Here is an 18,257-nt window from a genome sequence, read left to right as displayed (position 1 = left end):
GACCAATGACAAGATAGAAAGGCTATATGAGACAACATAGAGAAGCTATATGGGCACTGCCAAAGAATGGAGGTCTGCCCAGCTTGCAGAGCAATTTATAAATGAAGCCATAATTGCTTGATTGTTTACTTTTTGCAAGATCATTTCTTCAAGATCATTGCTTACAAGCTAAGGAAAAAGACACATTTAATGACTGTCAAATCCTGTAGGAGTCTGTGTTTCAATAATTTTTCTTTGTAAAATCTATCTACAAAACTACAATCTCTTTGCTCCACGTTTAGCCTGTTAAACTTTTCAGCAAGTAAATTATGTTAATGCAAATTCTGTAAGTACAAAGTGTATAAAACAAGTAGTGTTGTTTCCAGCTTTAATTCACCAGTGATTTGGCAGCTACAAGTACCGTATTCTCTTATTTATTCCTGCCCTCCCTAATATTCCTGCCTCTTTAGTAACCCTGATCCTGTTCTCTACTTTGAAATATTAATCCCACCTCTCTGATAATCTTTACTGCAGGTTTAATGAAAGAAAGAGCCCAATGCATTGGAAATGTTCTTGGTATTTTAATGACTTCAAAACAAAATCCATCCTAATTTTGAAAATAGCAAGGATGAATATTGTTTCATCCAATCGGTGTCAATATTCAATCAACATTTGTCAATGTTCTTTGCATTTTACATACAATGTTTCCCCACCAAAACTCAGTAAATATTATAAAAGTTGATAAACCCACTTCTCTAATAGTCCTGCATTAAACCAGCAGCGGGAATACAAGAGAGAATACGGCACTCTTTGTGAACCTCCATTCCTCTCTCCTAAAGCACCTTTATGTCCTAACACAGTGAGAATCCACTCAAAGCAGAACTGTTAAGCAATTATATCTTCACAAATAATAGCAAACCATTTACTTACAATTCAAATTCATTTTAGCTCTGAAATTTGTTTTGAAAATATATATCCATTTTCTCCACAATATGTATTTTTATATTTATCAAGCCCTATTTTTATTCTATTTTTTAAAGTTTTTTTCATGTTTACTCCAAAATTAGTATTTTCGAAAGCCTTGTAGATGGCTTTGAATTCTGGTTGCTTGTCATTCTGAAAAACGCCTCTATTGCCATGGACAACTGAAACTCCATTATTCAAGGCAGTACCACAATTGTTCCCATACATGCAGTGATCTGGACGATAATTCCACTCGCAAGGAAATATATATAAGTGCTCTGCAATGAAAACAGGTCATCCTCAATAGCAAGTCATTAAAAAAATAAAAAAAATAAAAAGTAACAATTACTTAACTTGTCAAAGTTCCTAAAAATGAATTTATCATTAAAATGCAAAAACCGAATATATTGTTGTGGCTTTCCCCATTAAAATTTGGTTCACACATGAAATATTGTGATTTAGCTTGAGATGTGATGATACGGATTGAGATTGACTCTAAACAGCAACACTTTAGTACATGGAAACACATCAAGGCTTTTCAGAATCAAACATCCATGTTAAAAATAATCACCTTCAGAAATATGTTGATAACTGCCAAACTCTGCAGACTGGTTGACAAAATTTGGACATGGAACAACAGACAATTACTAGCCCCAATCAAATTGAGGCTTAAACTTTGCTAAAAACATTATAGCTCGAGGAAATTCAGAATAGAAGATTAGATTAACTGGGATTATCTCAACGGAAGCAAGCTTGCTGGGGACTATTCTGTTGCATGATTAGAATTAAGGAAAAGTAAAACACAGTTGAACTCATTCATAACTCACAAAAAGTTTAACCTAGAAATAAAAAAGCCTGAAAATAAAAAATGATATGATTAAGTTCATTGATTTCGTAGTTGGAACCCACAATATGACATCAGAGCTGAAGTTTCTCTTTCAGTGGTTCAAAATATCATGGAAAGATAAGCTATTTTCTGGCCACTAAAGCTTTCTGATAATTCTTATCTACTCTGTTATTACAATCAATCTATTTATTATTCACAGAAATCAAAACCAATAATTCTGATTTTGTCTGGACTCCTTGAAAAAAGAACAGAAAATTTATCTTAGCAAGTACGCCAATGCTGGTTTCTTCTTATTCTTCAGTTTTTACTTACAAGTGAATGACATTGAAAAAATCTCGGTTTCTCCCTTAACCATTCCTCCAATTTATTGCTTGCAAAATTCGGTTATTGATCATGTGAGTCTCTGAATTAGTTTTCCTTTTTTCTAAGCCTTTAATGAGGAGCTCAGCCTCTGAACCATCATGGCATTTTTAAAATAAAATATTGTAGAACAAGTTATTTAATGTCTTAATTTAAATCTCTGAAAATGTATTGTGTTACCTGGTTTAAAATGGAACATTATATTCAAAATATCTTGATCTCCCCATGTGATATCGTAACGATAATGCTTGTAAATAGGGTACACATCATCATTCCAGTTGTTCCTCCTCATTCTTGTCAGGTTCATCAACATAACACCAGAATTGACACCAAGCCTGCCATAATATGGGTGTCTAGCAAATCTGTTATACCATCCTATGGCGTCAACTTCACCTTCTGGTGCCATACCAGCTAGCTGTGTATTGTTAAACCTTGAGAAAAATCCCCATAGATCCTCTGGTGGCCTTAGCATCAATACATCAGTGTCTACATATATTATGGAATCAACATCCTTTAGTAGAAGCTGAAAGAAAAATATGATTATTTCTTCATACTTATTTTCTGAAATTGTATAAGATAAGGAGAAATTTAAAGGCTTGCAAAACCAAATGCTTTGCAGTTTACATTTCTTTTTGACAAAGCGAATAATATGTATGCACTAAGCATGAAACTCGGCATATCAACTTAGAACTTGATGTCCTGTTCACCAACAGTGTATAGCACCATGTAGCAGACATTACAAATGTCTGCAAATTACAAACATTTAAAATCATTTTCATAATCAATTATGTGCCCTATTTGATATGGCCCATGATTTGTACTACACCAACTAAAAGTAAAAAGAAAAGGCTTTATATTAACAAGTATCATCTAGCATACATAACTGATATTGAGAGAAGAGTAAAATTTTCAAAAAGTTGCGCTTTGCTGTTAAATATACAATATATACCAAGTGAAAAATTTATCAACATACTGGGAAGAAAAGTCTTTGAGAGGCACATGGTTTGAACAGTTTTTTCCATTCATGAAAGTTACCCTCAACAGGAAATTGTATTGTATGGAGGTCAAGCTTGATTTTACCATTTTTAAAACCAGGCCATGTTTGAATTTCTTTCTTGAAGGTATCATGCAATTCATCTTCAGCAAAGACATGGAAATACAATGGTTTTTCAGACAACATAGCAAAAGACTTCAGGCTGATGATAGCTTCAGGTGCTCGCAGTCCACAAGCAACAATACCAGCGTGTATTGCTTGATCATGCAAGGTTCTTCAAAAAAGTATAATCAAATATGATCAGTTGTACAAAAGAGGAAAAGTCTTAAATTTGAAAGAAGAAAAAATTATATCAGGCTGGCCATCTGAGGAGAGCCATGATAGCTCTCCAAGGCTCTCCTCAAATGCCAAGGGGAACTACATATTGCTCTCCTAAATTGCTCTTAAAAGAAAATAGCTCTTTTTGAAATCAATTTTACCCTCATTTCTATATTATTTATCCACGAATAGCTCACCTCAAATTTACTAGGATATATGTTTACTTTTCCCCTGCCAAAAGACTTATGGCCAGGCCTGATTCAATGTGACAATACAGGAACAAAAAATAAATTCACTGATCTTAGATTAAAGCTCAAAGCCAGTTTAGCCATGGTTGCAAGTATAAAACAGATTGTCTACTTTCATATAGCAAGCTACAAAGTAGACACCAGTTGTTTGATTGGCAGATGTTCTTTGGGTACATTTTATAAGGAATGCGTAAACAGGTTGTGCAAACTGTTGCAAGTAAATTTGAAGTTACAAAAATTTAAATTTTTAAAGAGTTGTAAAATCTATTCACTGCCTTTTTTCTTGTGCTGCATGTCCATATTGAGCCACTTACTTTGCTGTTGTTGTTACAGGTTCATGGTTTTCTTCTCTATGTGGTTGGCTTTTCTTGTTTAGTGGGCTTTCTTTCTTTACATCTTCACTTTCTTTTACTGCCTCATTAATATCTGGCCTTCTTCTTGGCTTTGTTTCCCCAGGACCATGCTTTATATAAATAGCTTCCATTTCAGGAGACATTGGAAAAGGTAGTTTTGGAGTTCTTATATACAAATAAATATAAACTGCAACTGATACAAAAATCACCAATGCAAATATTATTTTTAAATAACTAAGAGGCATTCTGTTTGTGTTTGACTTGCTTGTATCAACTTTTTTGTCACTTGTTTCTCTGTTCTTTCGCCGCATATTTAGTCTTTGATATTCAGTTGCCTACAACAAATTAAAAAGAAAATTCAAATTAAAATTCTCCCAAAGTCAACTCAACTGGTAAGAAATTTGGGCAGTGGGCAACAGTCAGCAAGTCATGCAATGTTCAGGTGATAATATTCTGTAGGAGATTGTTGACTAGTAAACTGATCTCCAATATTGGACTCTTTGCCTTCTTGCAGTGGTCAAATTTGTCTATAACCAGGCTTTCATTGGAAAGCTGTTCGATTGCACACATACATCCAGGCGCACACCTACTACTTGCAAAGAGTGCAAAATTTTCCATGCCTTCTTTGCCGTATGACAGAAACCTACTTATTTTTTAGAAATCAAACCACCTTTATCTTTAATGGCATTGGAAAAGAATTAATATAGTAGACTTCAAACTTTAAAGAGAATATACTCATACTCGATAAGTGATTTAAAGATTTTTCCAGAAAGAGAATCCTTTCATGAAATTTATTTTGTTTGTATACTAAGACTACAACTCCCTTTCTGTTAAGACACGCTCATTTTAATTTTTAGCTGTTAATTAGTTTAATCTAAGTTTGAAAATAGCATTTCCAAAAAAATGTTGGGCTGAAGCAGGCTTTATTGTTGCGTGATGTTTTACAGAACTTGCTGGTCCTAGGTTCGTTTTACCAGTTTTATCACCTAGATGTTTTCAGTGTGATTAATATGCTGAAATAAAATAAGCTGGTACGTGCGTGTGATGGGTATTATTGAGAACAGTATATCCCGACAAAAGTTCTACATTTATTACACAAAACAGTCAAATATAACTGGCCTTTTGTGCCTTTTACTTCTTACCTTTGTAAAAAATGTTTTCTCGTGGTCCTTGCTTTACTACCATTGCAAAAGGCTTTTATTCTTCTGACGAAGGCTCAATGAATGAATGCCAAACAAACAAACATCATACCAGTTGCTTTCAGACATTTTGACCTTGTTTGGGTGTTGGAGCCTCGTTTGAAGCCTCGCTTATCACTTATTTGCCTTGCTGTTGCTGATTAATGAAAAATACCAGGCACGACAGGGCCCACGCCACGAATTGGAAGGTGAGGGTGAGGGGGCAAGGCTAGCAAAAGTAAGGGGCCAAGGCTTCTTTCCCCTTTAACTGCAGCTTTAAAACTACATACTCTGCAATAAATTGGGGGGGTCATGGCAACCCCCCCCCCCCCCCCGATGGCGTGGGCCCTGCATTACCATTCTTCATTCGTCCAATAGAGTGTTTTCATGGATTGAAAATTTTAATATAGGGCTGGTAATTTCTTCCTTTATCAAAAGAGGTTTCTTCCTTGACAGAGCATCATCTGACAAATCTTCTTTATACTCATTACTAATCCTTGAGAAATATTGCTGATGAAATATGAAATGATGAAACATCGCTTTTGGAGACCTTTTCTGTTATTTTCGATCAAAATCTAAATTAACCTCTCAAAAATACTCTCATTGCAATCTTTTTCATTGGAAAAGCTACCCTGGGTACCAGACTCACTCTCTTATATAAATGGTATCCAGGGTACCCATGGTAGGGTATGGAAAGCAGACTTCACCAGAGTCTCTTTCCATTAGATTTGCATGACTGTTGTACGTATGGATATTTTAAGGAATGTAAGTCCATATCAGGGGGTGAGGACTCAAGAGGGCGCAGCCTCCTTGTTAAAATATTCGAAAAAAGTTGGGTCTCAGCTCCCTCATCATTTGTGCTTGAATACACCGAGGAATCATCTAAAACCACAGGTCAGCCAATGATGCCTAAACCGGAAAAACATATTGCAAAAAGCTTTATATGCATGAAAATACACGAAGTTTGACTGTTTATAGGTAGAAAATTCTTGAAAGATTTCTTTCTGTGTATGTTTTGGTGCAGTTTTGTATATACAGTTGGTTTCTTATTGTTGCATCTAGAAATGGGGTTTATTATCTGAATCAACAAACAATTATTTGACCCTGTCTTGCCTACTTTTAATATTTGATGCACTACACTCCATTTTGTAAGAACTAGATAAATTTTTCCAACGCTCGATGTTCTCATTTTTTGGATAAATGAAGGCTCGGCAGGGGGGCGGAAACACTCGAGTCGGAGTCGGTTGAGTCGGTGACGGTGCCCATTGGGGGATTTGGCTCGAAATTTTTTATCCACCAGCTACCCCTTAAATCGTTTAAGTCGCCATCAATCTTGACAAATTCACATTAAACATATATTCACTACACGCTATTTATAAAATGTCCAACTTCAAAACCCTGGTCCTAAATTTCCTATTTTCTTGATCTCTGTAAGTCGAATTGCTTTACCAAGATCTCCATAATAGCTTCTTAATTTTAACTGCACATTCAGTGAAATGAAATAGCGTAGATACAAGAAAAAGAGAAATTCTGAGTTTTGCTTATACTGTATCTAGAAAACAAGGCCAAAAGACAAAGAGGGCAAGAAATAAATTAATTTGCGTAAAAGTACTAGCTACATCAATAAAGAAGTACCTTTGCGTTTAATATAGAGAAAGGCAATCATTACACTCTTTATTATAAGAATGTAATAAATTTTGTCCAGCCTCGATATTTAAGAAAATTTTGTTTTGAGCCCGAATGTGTTCTTAGATACATCCTTTTTTCAAATCCGGTATGGTTTTAGGAAAGAATCGCTTGCTCCCGGATAGAAAACACACATTTTGAAAAAGCGGAAAATGTCAGTATTGCGATTCTCTGTTTCAAATATTGCAAAAAAGCAACTTCTGCAAAATGTGCCCTCCACGCCAAAGGTCACCTTTTTTTTCTTTCCCCAAGGTCTGTCACTAGAGTTTAAGCATGACTCCAATCCCCCCCCCCCCCTATTTCTACCAGAAATAATAATCTGTATTTTTCTGAGAAGCGTCGATTTTTCTATCTTGAATGTTTTGTAAAACTTGGTCTGGGAGATGCTTTTCCAAATCTAAAAATCTTGATTTCGTTTTTTAAGTCGTTTGCCCCATGAAACTGTTTCCATAACACATACCATAAATTGCTTGTTGGTGCCATGACCAACTGCACACTTTTAATTCATTCTCTCTGCTGACCCCCCCCCCCATTGACATGACAGATTTACGGCCCTGCATAAAATCTGATATTTCGTGCTATATGTATGTAATATTCAAATGGCATGCGGAGAAGACAAGCATGGAAAGGTGCACTGAATGGAAAGGGAAACTTAAATCGTTTTAGAGAGCCTGGTCCAAACAATATCCCTCGTTCATTTTCTCCCGTCATTTTGCCTTCTCGAGACGTCAAGCCATTTCTACGTGGCTGGCTGTTGCTCTGATTGCTCACCAGATAGAACCCCAAATTTTCCATTTAACTATATTCATCTCTGGAAAATTTTCGGAGGGGTAGTATTGCCTTTTGCCAACAAAAAGTGTCTCACTCTTTTTGGGTGTGGTCATAAAATACGTAACCTTATATGCTACTTTTATGTGTTTCTAGCTTATTATTCAGAATTCTAAAATTTCAATTTGTATTTTTAGTGCATACTTTGAATATTTTAGCTGCTACAGAAATTTTAGCCCGTTACAATTGTTTCAGAATGATTATAGTTCTCCACTGGGGATTAGAAACGCAAACATCTGAAGAGAAGTCTTGCTTTATATTACTTTTTTACAGAATAAATAAAAAAACTAACTGTAGAAGGGAACTAAGCCATAATGATATGTGCAACAGAGCTTTGTCATTTCTTCTACTTGAAAGAGAGTTTTCAGGGTTTTAGCTCCCAAAAAAAGTCATCAAACCGCAATGGTATCAATAATTGTCGTTCAAAATGAACATAGCCTTTTCCAAGAGAAATTAGTTCTGGGGGCAAACCTTTGTTTATATAAAAAAGAGACAATAGCCTATTGTTTAAAACAATGGAAAGCCACTTGGGCTGCAAGAGGCAAGGCAACTGCCCTGTAGAAAGTATGTTAAAAAGGCCTCGTTTTGCAGCTTGGCGCCTTCGTTGAAAGCATCTACCTCGCTTAGTGCCGAAAAAAAGCACTCATAGCAGGCTGCTCGATATTGAACTGTGTGGACTGATGCACAGTCGATATTGGCTTTTACCATAAATACACAGATGCATAGACTTTGTTGATATCAGTTTTTCGACAGCCATGTAAACAAAACATGCTATTTCTAAATTTTGAGACAAAACATGTTTTGATCCTAAAATTTTTAGACGGGCACAGAGGGGCAATAAATTCTAGCTGGGCGGGTAATGCCCCCCGCGCCCCTCCTTGGCTTCTTGCCTGAATCCAGTCGAGTCTGTGCGCAGGCCATGAGCGAGGCTATTTGGCTTGGCGCAAGGCAATGTTAGCTCTCAGTCAATCGTGAAATTAGTCTATATCACCCAGGGACGCCTACACAAGATTAGGGCAGGAGGGGCAGTGTTGGTGCTGAGGGCAAATCGTAGAATTTTTCTACTAACATGGTCGAGTATTCCTGGTTAGAGAGGGTGGGGTAACATAACAAAATATTAAAATGCATATGTGACGACCATACAGCTGAATTTTTCTACCATCAATGATTGCAAATACTGTTTTATCCATCTTTGGTTTCTGGAGTACTTCTGAGGGAACAGGTCTCTTGTTTATCTACTATTATCTTTGCCGCTCTCCCTCTTTTTACCGACCTTGCTACAGGCAGCCTTTTCAACCTTTTTGTTTTTGTGCTGGTTTTATCATTTTTCTAATATTTTCTAATAGAAATTAACATAACGAGTGCGGTCAAAGTAATCATCAATAATCAATAAGATTCTGTAGTATTTTCTTATATTTCAGGGCACTTCTTGCCCCCTCTGCCCCTCTTCGAAGAGGGCAGGAGGGGCAGCTGCCCCTCCAGCCCTCCCGGTGTAGGCGCCCCTGATATCACCTCATTGGTCTATATAAAAAGATTCATCGTTTTTTGACAGTCATGCCCCCAATTTACACCGTTTAAAAATTCAGCTTTTTCTATACATTTCAATAGAATTTACTGCTGCAGTAGAAACATTTCACCGCAACAAACAAATCTGATCCGGGGGAATTAATATGGTATGCAAGATCACCTATTTTCCATAGCGCAGTATGTTTCTAAACATTTTTTGGAATCTACTGCTGGGAAAATGTACGGTCAAGATATAAAGAAATTTATGCTTAGTGACAAGTTAAGTCGAAAACAGGAAAATTTGCAAACAAGAAACAGCTCATTCGTGACTTTTATTGCATTCCTGCTGTGAAAATCATGCACATTTTACGTTTCTTCCTAGATTCTGTCATCATGCAATGGTTGTATCATTGTTCTGAAACATATCGTAATTCGCATGTTGTCAAACGCACCCTGTGACTAATAATTGCGCAAATGTGTTTCACCCGTGGTGGATTCTGACCTTCCTTGTTGCCCAAGGCCGGAAAAAATAAGGTGCAACGTACATTGCCTCAACTGAAACATTGTGTATATTTATGCAGCGCGCAATAAGCAAATAATTAGAAAAGGTATGGAGAATAAAGGAATGAATGAAGAAAATTCTTACGGGAACCTGTTTGAAAGCGCGTATGTGCAGATGGGAGGCAATGTGCCTCTTAGCAGCGAATACTTAGAAATCGACGATGCTCAAGACTTGATCAAAACTCCAAAGGTTACCATGGCTTATATGGACGTCGAAGTAATCGCTGACGCTGCCTATGCAAATATGCCACCACTGCCTACACCAACAAGGGAATCAGCCAATCGTCAAAAATCTTTGCCGAATGATAATAAAACCAAAGAGTATTTAGACGACCAAAATGATGCCAGTTCTACTTACGCTAATGTGGACAGTCCACCAACGACCCCGACATCTAGAGGCCGCCCAAGTTTACTTGTATCCCCGCCAATTGAAGACAAAAAGAGAGGTTCTAGCAAAAGCAAAATGAATAAAACAAGTTTCACAAATAAAAATGGGCCAGAATACGAGTCAGCCGAGCCTCCCTCACTCAAGAAAAGCGAACAAATGACAAATCCATACTCTTATGCAGCCCCCGATTTTGGGACCTTGCCGGTGTCCGGTTTGAATTTTAAGGTGCCGGTGCCCAGAAAAAGCTGTCTTTCTGATCGCTCTAAGGCAAAAACAATCCCTGCGAATGGTGCAGACTGGTCAGTGAATCGAGATGATAATGCTGCTTTAGAGGATCGAGATAATAATGATTTAAGTCCAAAAGTCGATAATCACAGGGGTTCCCATAAAACTAGTGCTACTGTGTCCTTTATTGAAAGAAAAGAAGGAGAGCTGACAATCAAGAAGGATGATAGCAAGGCTGTAACTGTAAAAACAAAGAAAAGTGGTAAAGAAACAAAAAGAAAACGAAAGAAGGAAAGTAACGAAAACAAGTCAAAAATTCATGTTGAAAATGTGGAGATGATTGATGTTAGTGGGACTTTGGGAACAGGGCTTTCACCCTCCACCTCTATGCGTCAGCTATTCGGTGAGTTATGTACATTCATTTTTCTATAGAAAAACAAAGGTCGACGTTGACTTCTCATTGTTTTAATACTGAGTGTTCCTTAAGATACTCAGTTGTTCTAGAAGAGAGAATGATGTTCTAGAACACGAGCCTCAAAATTGGTCAAAATTTGATCTAAAAATCGAGCAGTTTTAGCCATGTGTGGGTGCTTTTTCGGTAAATATTCAAACTTATTGGCAAATGAAGGTTGTCTCACTTAATTTGTTGGTAAATGAGGCCTGAACACCTCCCCAGAGTGAAAAAGCTAGCAATCGCACTGCTTACACCCTCTTAATTTAAGAACAAATTAAGAACAATCCAGCCTCAGATTTTCGAAAAATTAAGAACAGTCAGCCTGAACTTAAATTTACTGGTTCTTTTAAAAAAAGAGTGTAAAAGAAGAGGACCTCTGACCCTGTCAATGTCTTCCAATTTTGAATGAAATTCTGAGCTATTCCAAATTTTTTTTGCTTTTGAAATCAGTTAGGGTTTTATAATTTTCGAAAAAACGACTCAACTTTTGCTTATAAGCTGTTTCTGATAAAAAATTTGTGTATTCAGATAGCCCGGCAAACTAGGAAATTTTGGGAGCGCAAAATTGCAAGTTTTGACCTCGCAAACTTTCATTGACAGAAGATGGCTCTGGAACAGGGACACCAAACACATCGAAGAGAAAAGCAAATCTTTCATACGAATTGCGGAGTCTAAAGACTGACAAACCTTCTCCGGATAAATGTAACCACGACAGATCTACATTTCGTGGAAAAAGACAGAAATTTTTCACAGCAGTTCTCCTTGTCCTTCTAGTTCTGACATCGGGCATGATCTGTATCCAGTTTCTTAGGATCTTCAAATTCAAGTCCTATGGTTTTGGTAAGAATCTTTGTTGTTTTGTGTTCCAAGAATACCATCAGAACCATATGAACACCTTACTGTCTTTGGACAGTCTGACATAATGCAAAAAAAGAAGAAGCTTGAAAGTGTAATACTTACTAGACTTGCAGTAAATTCAGCACTTTACATTTAACATCTGAATATTCGTTATCAATATTATCAATTGAATTGTTTTCAAATGGGTTTGGCAGATTAACTTTGCTTGGCAAAAGAGAGTAGTCAGTGTGCCCTTGAAATGCTGGCCCTTTTTTTCAATTTTCTGCTTGACAGCTACAAGGGATATCAGCAACAATTACGAGACTGTAATTACGAGACGTTTCCTAAGGCTCCCAGATAATACTAAGTTCTTGTTGTTGTTTTAGGCGGGAACGATGAGCTGAAATCGCTAGAAATGAGAGTAAAATACATGGAACAAACATCGGTAATCCGTTCAGTATTGTTGGCAATAGAATGCTTTGACAATTTGCTTGAATTTCATAGATATCAGAAACCAGGGCCACCGAAAGGTTTCAGAGGCCCTGGGGCAAAACCTGAAGACGCCCCCCCCCCTCCCTCAAGGGATTCGAACGAGCAGAAACTATTTGCCTCTACGCCCTTCAGATTAGCTTAAATGCATTTCAGAATATTTCTTGCAGTCATTTCTTGCAATCTCTTTAACAGCGTTTTAAGGCATACACTTGTTACGTTTGTTAATTCCATTCTTATAATGGATTTCATTACTTTATGAGGCCCCCTAGACAGGGACGGATTTAGCGGGAGGAGGGGGTGTAGGTTGTGCGGCACAGAAGACCCTTTTGTCGATCTCTACAGAATGTTCAGCAATTTCCCCGCGTTTTGGGATTTGTATAGAAAAATCCTTCACGTTCTTGAGACATTTCCGATAAAAAAAGCTAAAATGCTAAAGCAATCCAATCCTAAAAAATCTGGATTCTAAAATGCTTGTCGTGGATTTTGCTTAAAGGAGAACGGACTTGGTTTAAAACTTTTTAATACTGTTTATTATTTTTAGATATTTGATTACAACTTTAGAAAAACAGTTTTTACACGTAGAGCCTCCGAGCCCTACACAATTCAGAATATAAACGTTAGAGGAATTGTGAAGGACATAGACAGTTGTAGAATATGGTCAGCCACAAAACGCTACATATGACGTTGTATAAAGGGAATTTGCCACGTCAAAATGTCATAGCTTTTCCAAACGCTTTCACAAAATGGGGTGTTTTCCCAAATTCTGAAGGGTGTGGTCAGCAAACATCTTCTCCTCTTTGTCCCACCAATCTTCCAACCCTGGCTACGCCACTGCTTTTTATCGTCTTTACCTTAAAGTTAAAAACCAAATTTCAAAAATGGGCGTTTCCACCATTCACCAGTGACCTGAAGGGTGTTGCACCAAGATTAGTGCCTAACACCCCCCAATCATTGCTGCTTAAATCTGCCCCTGCCCCTAGACCTCGAGGCCATAGGGCGATTTGCCCCCTCCTTGCCCCCCTCTCGTTGGCCCTGGAAATTATTGATGCTGTGGGATTGACTGGGAGGGGAACTCCTTAGTTCTCAACAGGATTAGTTTCATAATCTGTGAAATTGCGAAGAGAGAAAGTTGATAAACAAATAACACTTTGACTAGGCACACTGTGATTGGATTCTATGGTTTTGGAATTGCCATTGCATACAAAAGGGTAGTAGCGGGTGTTCTTTATAGTTAATTGACCGTTTTCAGACAGATAAATGGGTGCGGCCTAACAAATGTTTCTTTTGCGAATGTATCGCACGTTCAATTAATCTATTAAGGGTATCATTGACCTTATCATATGCGAAAAAGAGTATTAGTTATGTTTCATGATCGAATTGATATGACGCAAGCGTTGGTCATAATGAATTAGCTAGCATCAAACCCATTAATGTTTCCATTGACTTTTATCGCGTCGTAGTAAGTCTAAATTTCCAACCTTCTGGACTAAGACCAGAGTTATGTATTCTCTTATGGTCATATAAAACCATTTTTGAATAACAGATGCTCGGCCATCAACCAGGTATTACGAGCTTAGATCTTGATATCAACCGAGGCAAAAGGAATAAATTAAGTGATCTTTGTATCACCTAAAGAGATGATTTGAAGGAATATAAAGTAATAAATACCATTTTGGTGAACTTTGCTTATTGCTTTGTTATAGGCTTCTAGGGCAAGAGACATTGGGTTTCTCAGAAGAAAAATCGAAAATCAAAGATCGTTGGTATGCCCTTAATATAATACAAATATGCTTTTCTACTTCCGCTGAAATGGGCGTCACTGCAAAGGCGTCAAATCTTGATTGGATGCGAAAGAAATCATCGCCTTACGTGTCCTTTTCAAATAGAGTCAATAAGTTTGGGATAAAATCTTCAAGAAGGGTAGCTTAACTGTATAAATGAAAAGATAATATCTGTGTTAGGAACCAAGCAGTTATAGCAGACTCCTCAATCCAATGCAAGTGTACGAAGATATTCCCCTTTTTCTATAAATAACTCAAAACAAATTATTTGCACTTCAGAATGTAGCTGACCAAAAATTTGTAGGACGTCCTTAAAGATGATTTTTCATTGTTGAAAATGTATGCTTAATACGTTGTACTAATAAGATGTTTTAGGATTTTAATCCATATGCATTGTCCAAAGATAAAACATTCGTTCCGAAGTACCTGAACTGGTTTCAGTATAATAGACTTTGTTTAAATTTGTATCATGGTAATCAACTTATTTGCAATTTTACATCAAATTTTTCTGTTTCAGATTTTGAATTTACAAAATGTGCTTAAGATATACAATATGGTAAGAAATCCGTTCATTAATTTCATTATCCCTAAACTTGTGGTAATCTGCAAAGCCCAGCATTCAAGTTAACACTATTGTTTCTCAATTGACGGTTTTTGCTAAAAGTCAAACGCAAGCAAACTTTTAAACTGAGCAGAATTTTTGTTTTTCAGCAATAATTGGAGTAGAATTTTAAAACAATTGTCCAAACAATAAGGCAGTTACCTCATATTGGCAAACTTTCATCGTCGTTTGCCTTAAATGCATTAATTTTGAACTGTTACCTTGTAACTTTCAAATGACTTTTACTTGTAATCAATATCGTAATACCTTAGACCAATAATTTGACCTCCATGGATGCAAAGATGAGGAGAAGAAGGACTGCAAAGGAATACAGTTTGACCTCACTGGAAGCAAAGGTAAGAAGAATATGGGCTGCCTTGAAACTGAATGTCAGTGCATCTATGCTTTTCATCAAACGCGCTTAAGAGTTTTGATTGTATGGTGAATGCCCTCTAATATTTATGTTAAAAGTGACTCCAAAGAGTAAAGCTGCGTAAAAATTCTGACAGATTACTTTTTGCATATTGTCTTAGCATATTATTAGCATATTATAGCAGATGCGCTGGCTCCATCTTTGCTTTGTCTTATTGCAACATGCATACACACTAGTCAGTAGAATATTATTGAAGATATAAACATACGGATACTAAAAAATACTGCTTTGCAGGTTGATAAAAATTGAAGAGTCTGAAGATAATGGAATGACAAGTCTACCAGCAAAGGTAAAATTATAGAATTATTTTGATTGTTATATGTCATTCTTGTCTCCACTGCTCAGTATACGACAGTGGCAAAAATGTGATATAAAATTGCAAACATCAAGCTTATTCCTTGTCTCACAGGAAAGCACAGACATAAAAATTTTACCAAGCCCGCCTCAAAGTACGCGCGAGTACTGTCAACGATGACAGTGGTTTATACCAAAATATCTACTACGTAGGTTCGCTTCCACTGTACCGATGCTATTTGGGACTGCTACTGTTTGTATTACTTCCACTTTTCAAATATTAGATTTCCTTATATCTTTCTTTCTTTATGATTGAATTCGCTCTCCTGAAACTATAAATTTCCTACGATTTCCTTCCGCACAAGTTTGGTAAAAAGAAAAGGGCACAGAAAATGCTTGTCCAGATAAGTCACATAGAGGCAGACAGAGATAGAGAAAACATAAGTCAAAGGTAATGCAATGCATTGAACAAACTATTGTGCATTTCGAGAAAACGGTTTAACAACAGAAACATACTCATCAACATAGTTTAACTATCATTTCAAAACGTCTTCCAGTATGGAATCTATATAAATTGCAATGATTTTCAAACGCCTTGGTAGAAAGGAAAACTCCTGATTGGTTTTCTATTTGATTAGTATATAAAAAATATACTAAAAAAATATACTAACATAGCTTTTGGAAACCTGTCTGTGCAGACCTGGGCTATGTGGATCTGATTTAGAAGGTAATCTAGTAAAGCATGTCATAATGGGTACATATCTACTCCTTTCTATTGTTTTCTCAAAGATTACAAGCCACATGTCTGAGGTCTTGGTTAGAAAGGCATACTCTGAAGGCTTCCTAGTGGGAGAATACTCTGTGCTCCGGTGGAAAAGCCTTAGAACGTCCAAGCGGAACTTCTGTGACACGGGAAACATGGATTATAGATGCTCATCAAAATTTTACCTTTATTGTCTGAAATATCAAGGTGTCAACGATGAAGCCACAGCCTAAATCTACTTTTCAGAAAACACATTTAGATAAACGTTTTTAATAGTGTTAAGCCTTTTTAATTTGCATTTGTAATCTTAATCTTCTAATGTTTTTTGGAATGAAGTGACTTTCTTTCGTTATTTTTGATATCCTTATTTTCAAGTTGCAAATTTCAAGATTCAAATCTCAGTTCTCAGTTGTAAATTTTATGATTAAAACTTTTTCTGACGCTGCAAATGTTCATATTTTCAAAGGGAAGAGAGTCTTGTCAGTTTTTGTTGATTAAAAGATACGATAGGCTCAATATCAGTGAAAATATTGAACTTTGCATCCCCGAAGAGGATAAGAACAAATGCATAATGTCAAGTGATCTTCAAAAAGTTTCCATATCTTTTGACCCGTTCCTTATTCATGATCTGTCGGTTGCAAAAGACGCCTTTGGAGAAGAGGGAGACATTGTTTATAAACTTATTCTTTCAATAAATATGTATCTAGCAACAATTATAAGCAGTGTAAAACGAATTATATGAAAAATGGATTTAATGCTAGCCATATTGATTATATAGGTTATCGAGTTGTACAGCATTAATTTGTATTCCTTAATGCTATCAGCTATTGACATTTATTCACGTGGAAAGTTAATCATGAGTAAATGACACGCATTTAAAAAAAATTGCTCTTTTGTCGAAATATTTGCTGAAAATTTTGCTGAATTTATCTTGGAACAACTTGCACTAATTTCAATGCCAAGTGACCCAAACTTGAAAACATCCAACGGAACCTTTTTATTGGTAATTTATTAAAAACGGAAATTTATTATTTTTTATAAATCAGAAAATTTCACCAACCCCTAATTTGGGAATGCGTACATTACACGAATGCTTTACGTTTGTTTTGTTGACTTGGTGAAATAAATTGAATATGCCACTAAACAATTTTTGGTAACTCTGCCTCGGACTCGAATCAAGTATTTAGACGCTAAATTCTTCATTTTGAAGAACATTTGCTAAAACATTAGTTTTTATTTCTATTCATACTGTATTATATCCTATTAGAGTTTTCTTAATTTTCTTCCAATAAATTTTTATTGCCTTCCAAATTTAAAAAGTGAGCTCTTTTTTCTTGGAAATTCTTGACTTGTCTTGTGCAACTATCATTGCACGTTTTTAATAACTTTCTGCAGTTCCAAAAACAGATGTTCAATACATTTAAAGTGCCTTACATAGTTTTATCGAATATTAATTTAAATTTCTTGGAACATGATAATTTTTATCTGAAGACATTGGCCAGAATGCCAAATTTATATAAAAGTGATCTAGAATCTTCTTTTTATGGTTTCTTTTGAAACTGAATGCGAAAAAGATACATTCTTGAATCTCATCTGGCAAAAATATATCTAACTATTGGCTAAAGCTGCAAACTGCAAATGAACCCAAGAAATTAGCTTACACAAGATTTTTTTTCCATGTTTTTGTACCAAGTTGAGTTAAAAGATTGTTGTTGTTTCCCTTGTACCTTTATAGAATAGGCTGTTTATCTCGGCTTGCTGGGTGCGGTTGAAGACAGATCAGAAGTGGATGTAGCAGAATCTAACACTGGTTGTAGACGATACCCTCCTTCTACAACTAAATTTGCATCGAAAACTGACAACTCTGTATTTGAACTAGATTTTTGGCAGCTGTTTAAAAAAATCTCTCACCTTTTTCCAAATCATCCCTGATGGGCCCTAAACGCCTGACAAAAAAGATACAGAGTTTCTGCAAATTCTGAAGAGTACCTTAACCTCTCAAAACTTATACTATATATTTCTTGTCTGGGACGTAAACTGAAAGATAATTTTGCTTTTGTACTTATAATACAACATTCTGTTACAAAGCACTGAAATTGCGATTAAGATTTTCCGATTACTTTTACGTTTGCCGACAAATTCACAATATTTTGAAGATTTAGGGGGCA

General features: G+C 36.2%; 2 protein-coding genes across 4 annotated transcripts; one reads left to right on the top strand and one right to left on the bottom strand.

Annotated features, from left to right (window-relative positions):
- Positions 1-706: 706 nt before the first annotated feature.
- LOC135688130 (glucoside xylosyltransferase 1) lies at positions 707-5,361 on the bottom strand. The gene is made up of 5 exons (XM_065204845.2): positions 5,205-5,361; positions 4,024-4,397; positions 3,123-3,417; positions 2,330-2,672; positions 707-1,220 (listed from the first exon to the last, which is right to left on the bottom strand). Exons 2-5 carry the CDS (start codon positions 4,371-4,373, stop codon positions 919-921), a joined length of 1,290 nt encoding a protein of 429 aa, XP_065060917.1. The 5' UTR covers positions 4,374-4,397; positions 5,205-5,361; the 3' UTR covers positions 707-918.
- A 2,391-nt stretch (positions 5,362-7,752) lies between these two features.
- LOC135688214 (uncharacterized) lies at positions 7,753-17,396 on the top strand. 3 transcript variants are annotated; one of them, XM_065204958.2, is made up of 8 exons: positions 7,753-10,837; positions 11,492-11,728; positions 12,112-12,170; positions 13,921-13,980; positions 14,516-14,554; positions 14,872-14,955; positions 15,267-15,321; positions 16,116-17,396. In XM_065204958.2, the coding sequence occupies exons 1-7, from the start codon at positions 9,871-9,873 to the stop codon at positions 15,279-15,281; spliced, it is 1,461 nt and encodes a 486-aa protein (XP_065061030.2). In that variant the 5' UTR covers positions 7,753-9,870; the 3' UTR covers positions 15,282-15,321; positions 16,116-17,396. The 3 variants fall into 3 exon arrangements, with proteins under 3 accessions (XP_065061030.2, XP_065061031.2, XP_065061028.2); XM_065204956.2 differs by having other exon boundaries at positions 7,758-10,837; positions 11,489-11,728; XM_065204959.2 differs by lacking the exon at positions 11,492-11,728.
- The last annotated feature ends 861 nt before the right edge of the window (positions 17,397-18,257 follow it).

The sequence above is a fragment of the Rhopilema esculentum genome, unplaced genomic scaffold, assembly GCF_057945365.1.
Source record: "Rhopilema esculentum isolate cy_ngs unplaced genomic scaffold, ASM5794536v1 HiC_scaffold_36, whole genome shotgun sequence".
NCBI classification, from domain to species: domain Eukaryota; kingdom Metazoa; phylum Cnidaria; class Scyphozoa; order Rhizostomeae; family Rhizostomatidae; genus Rhopilema; species Rhopilema esculentum.
The sequence above is the reverse complement of the archived record's forward strand: the minus strand, read 5'-3'. Positions and strand labels throughout refer to the sequence as shown.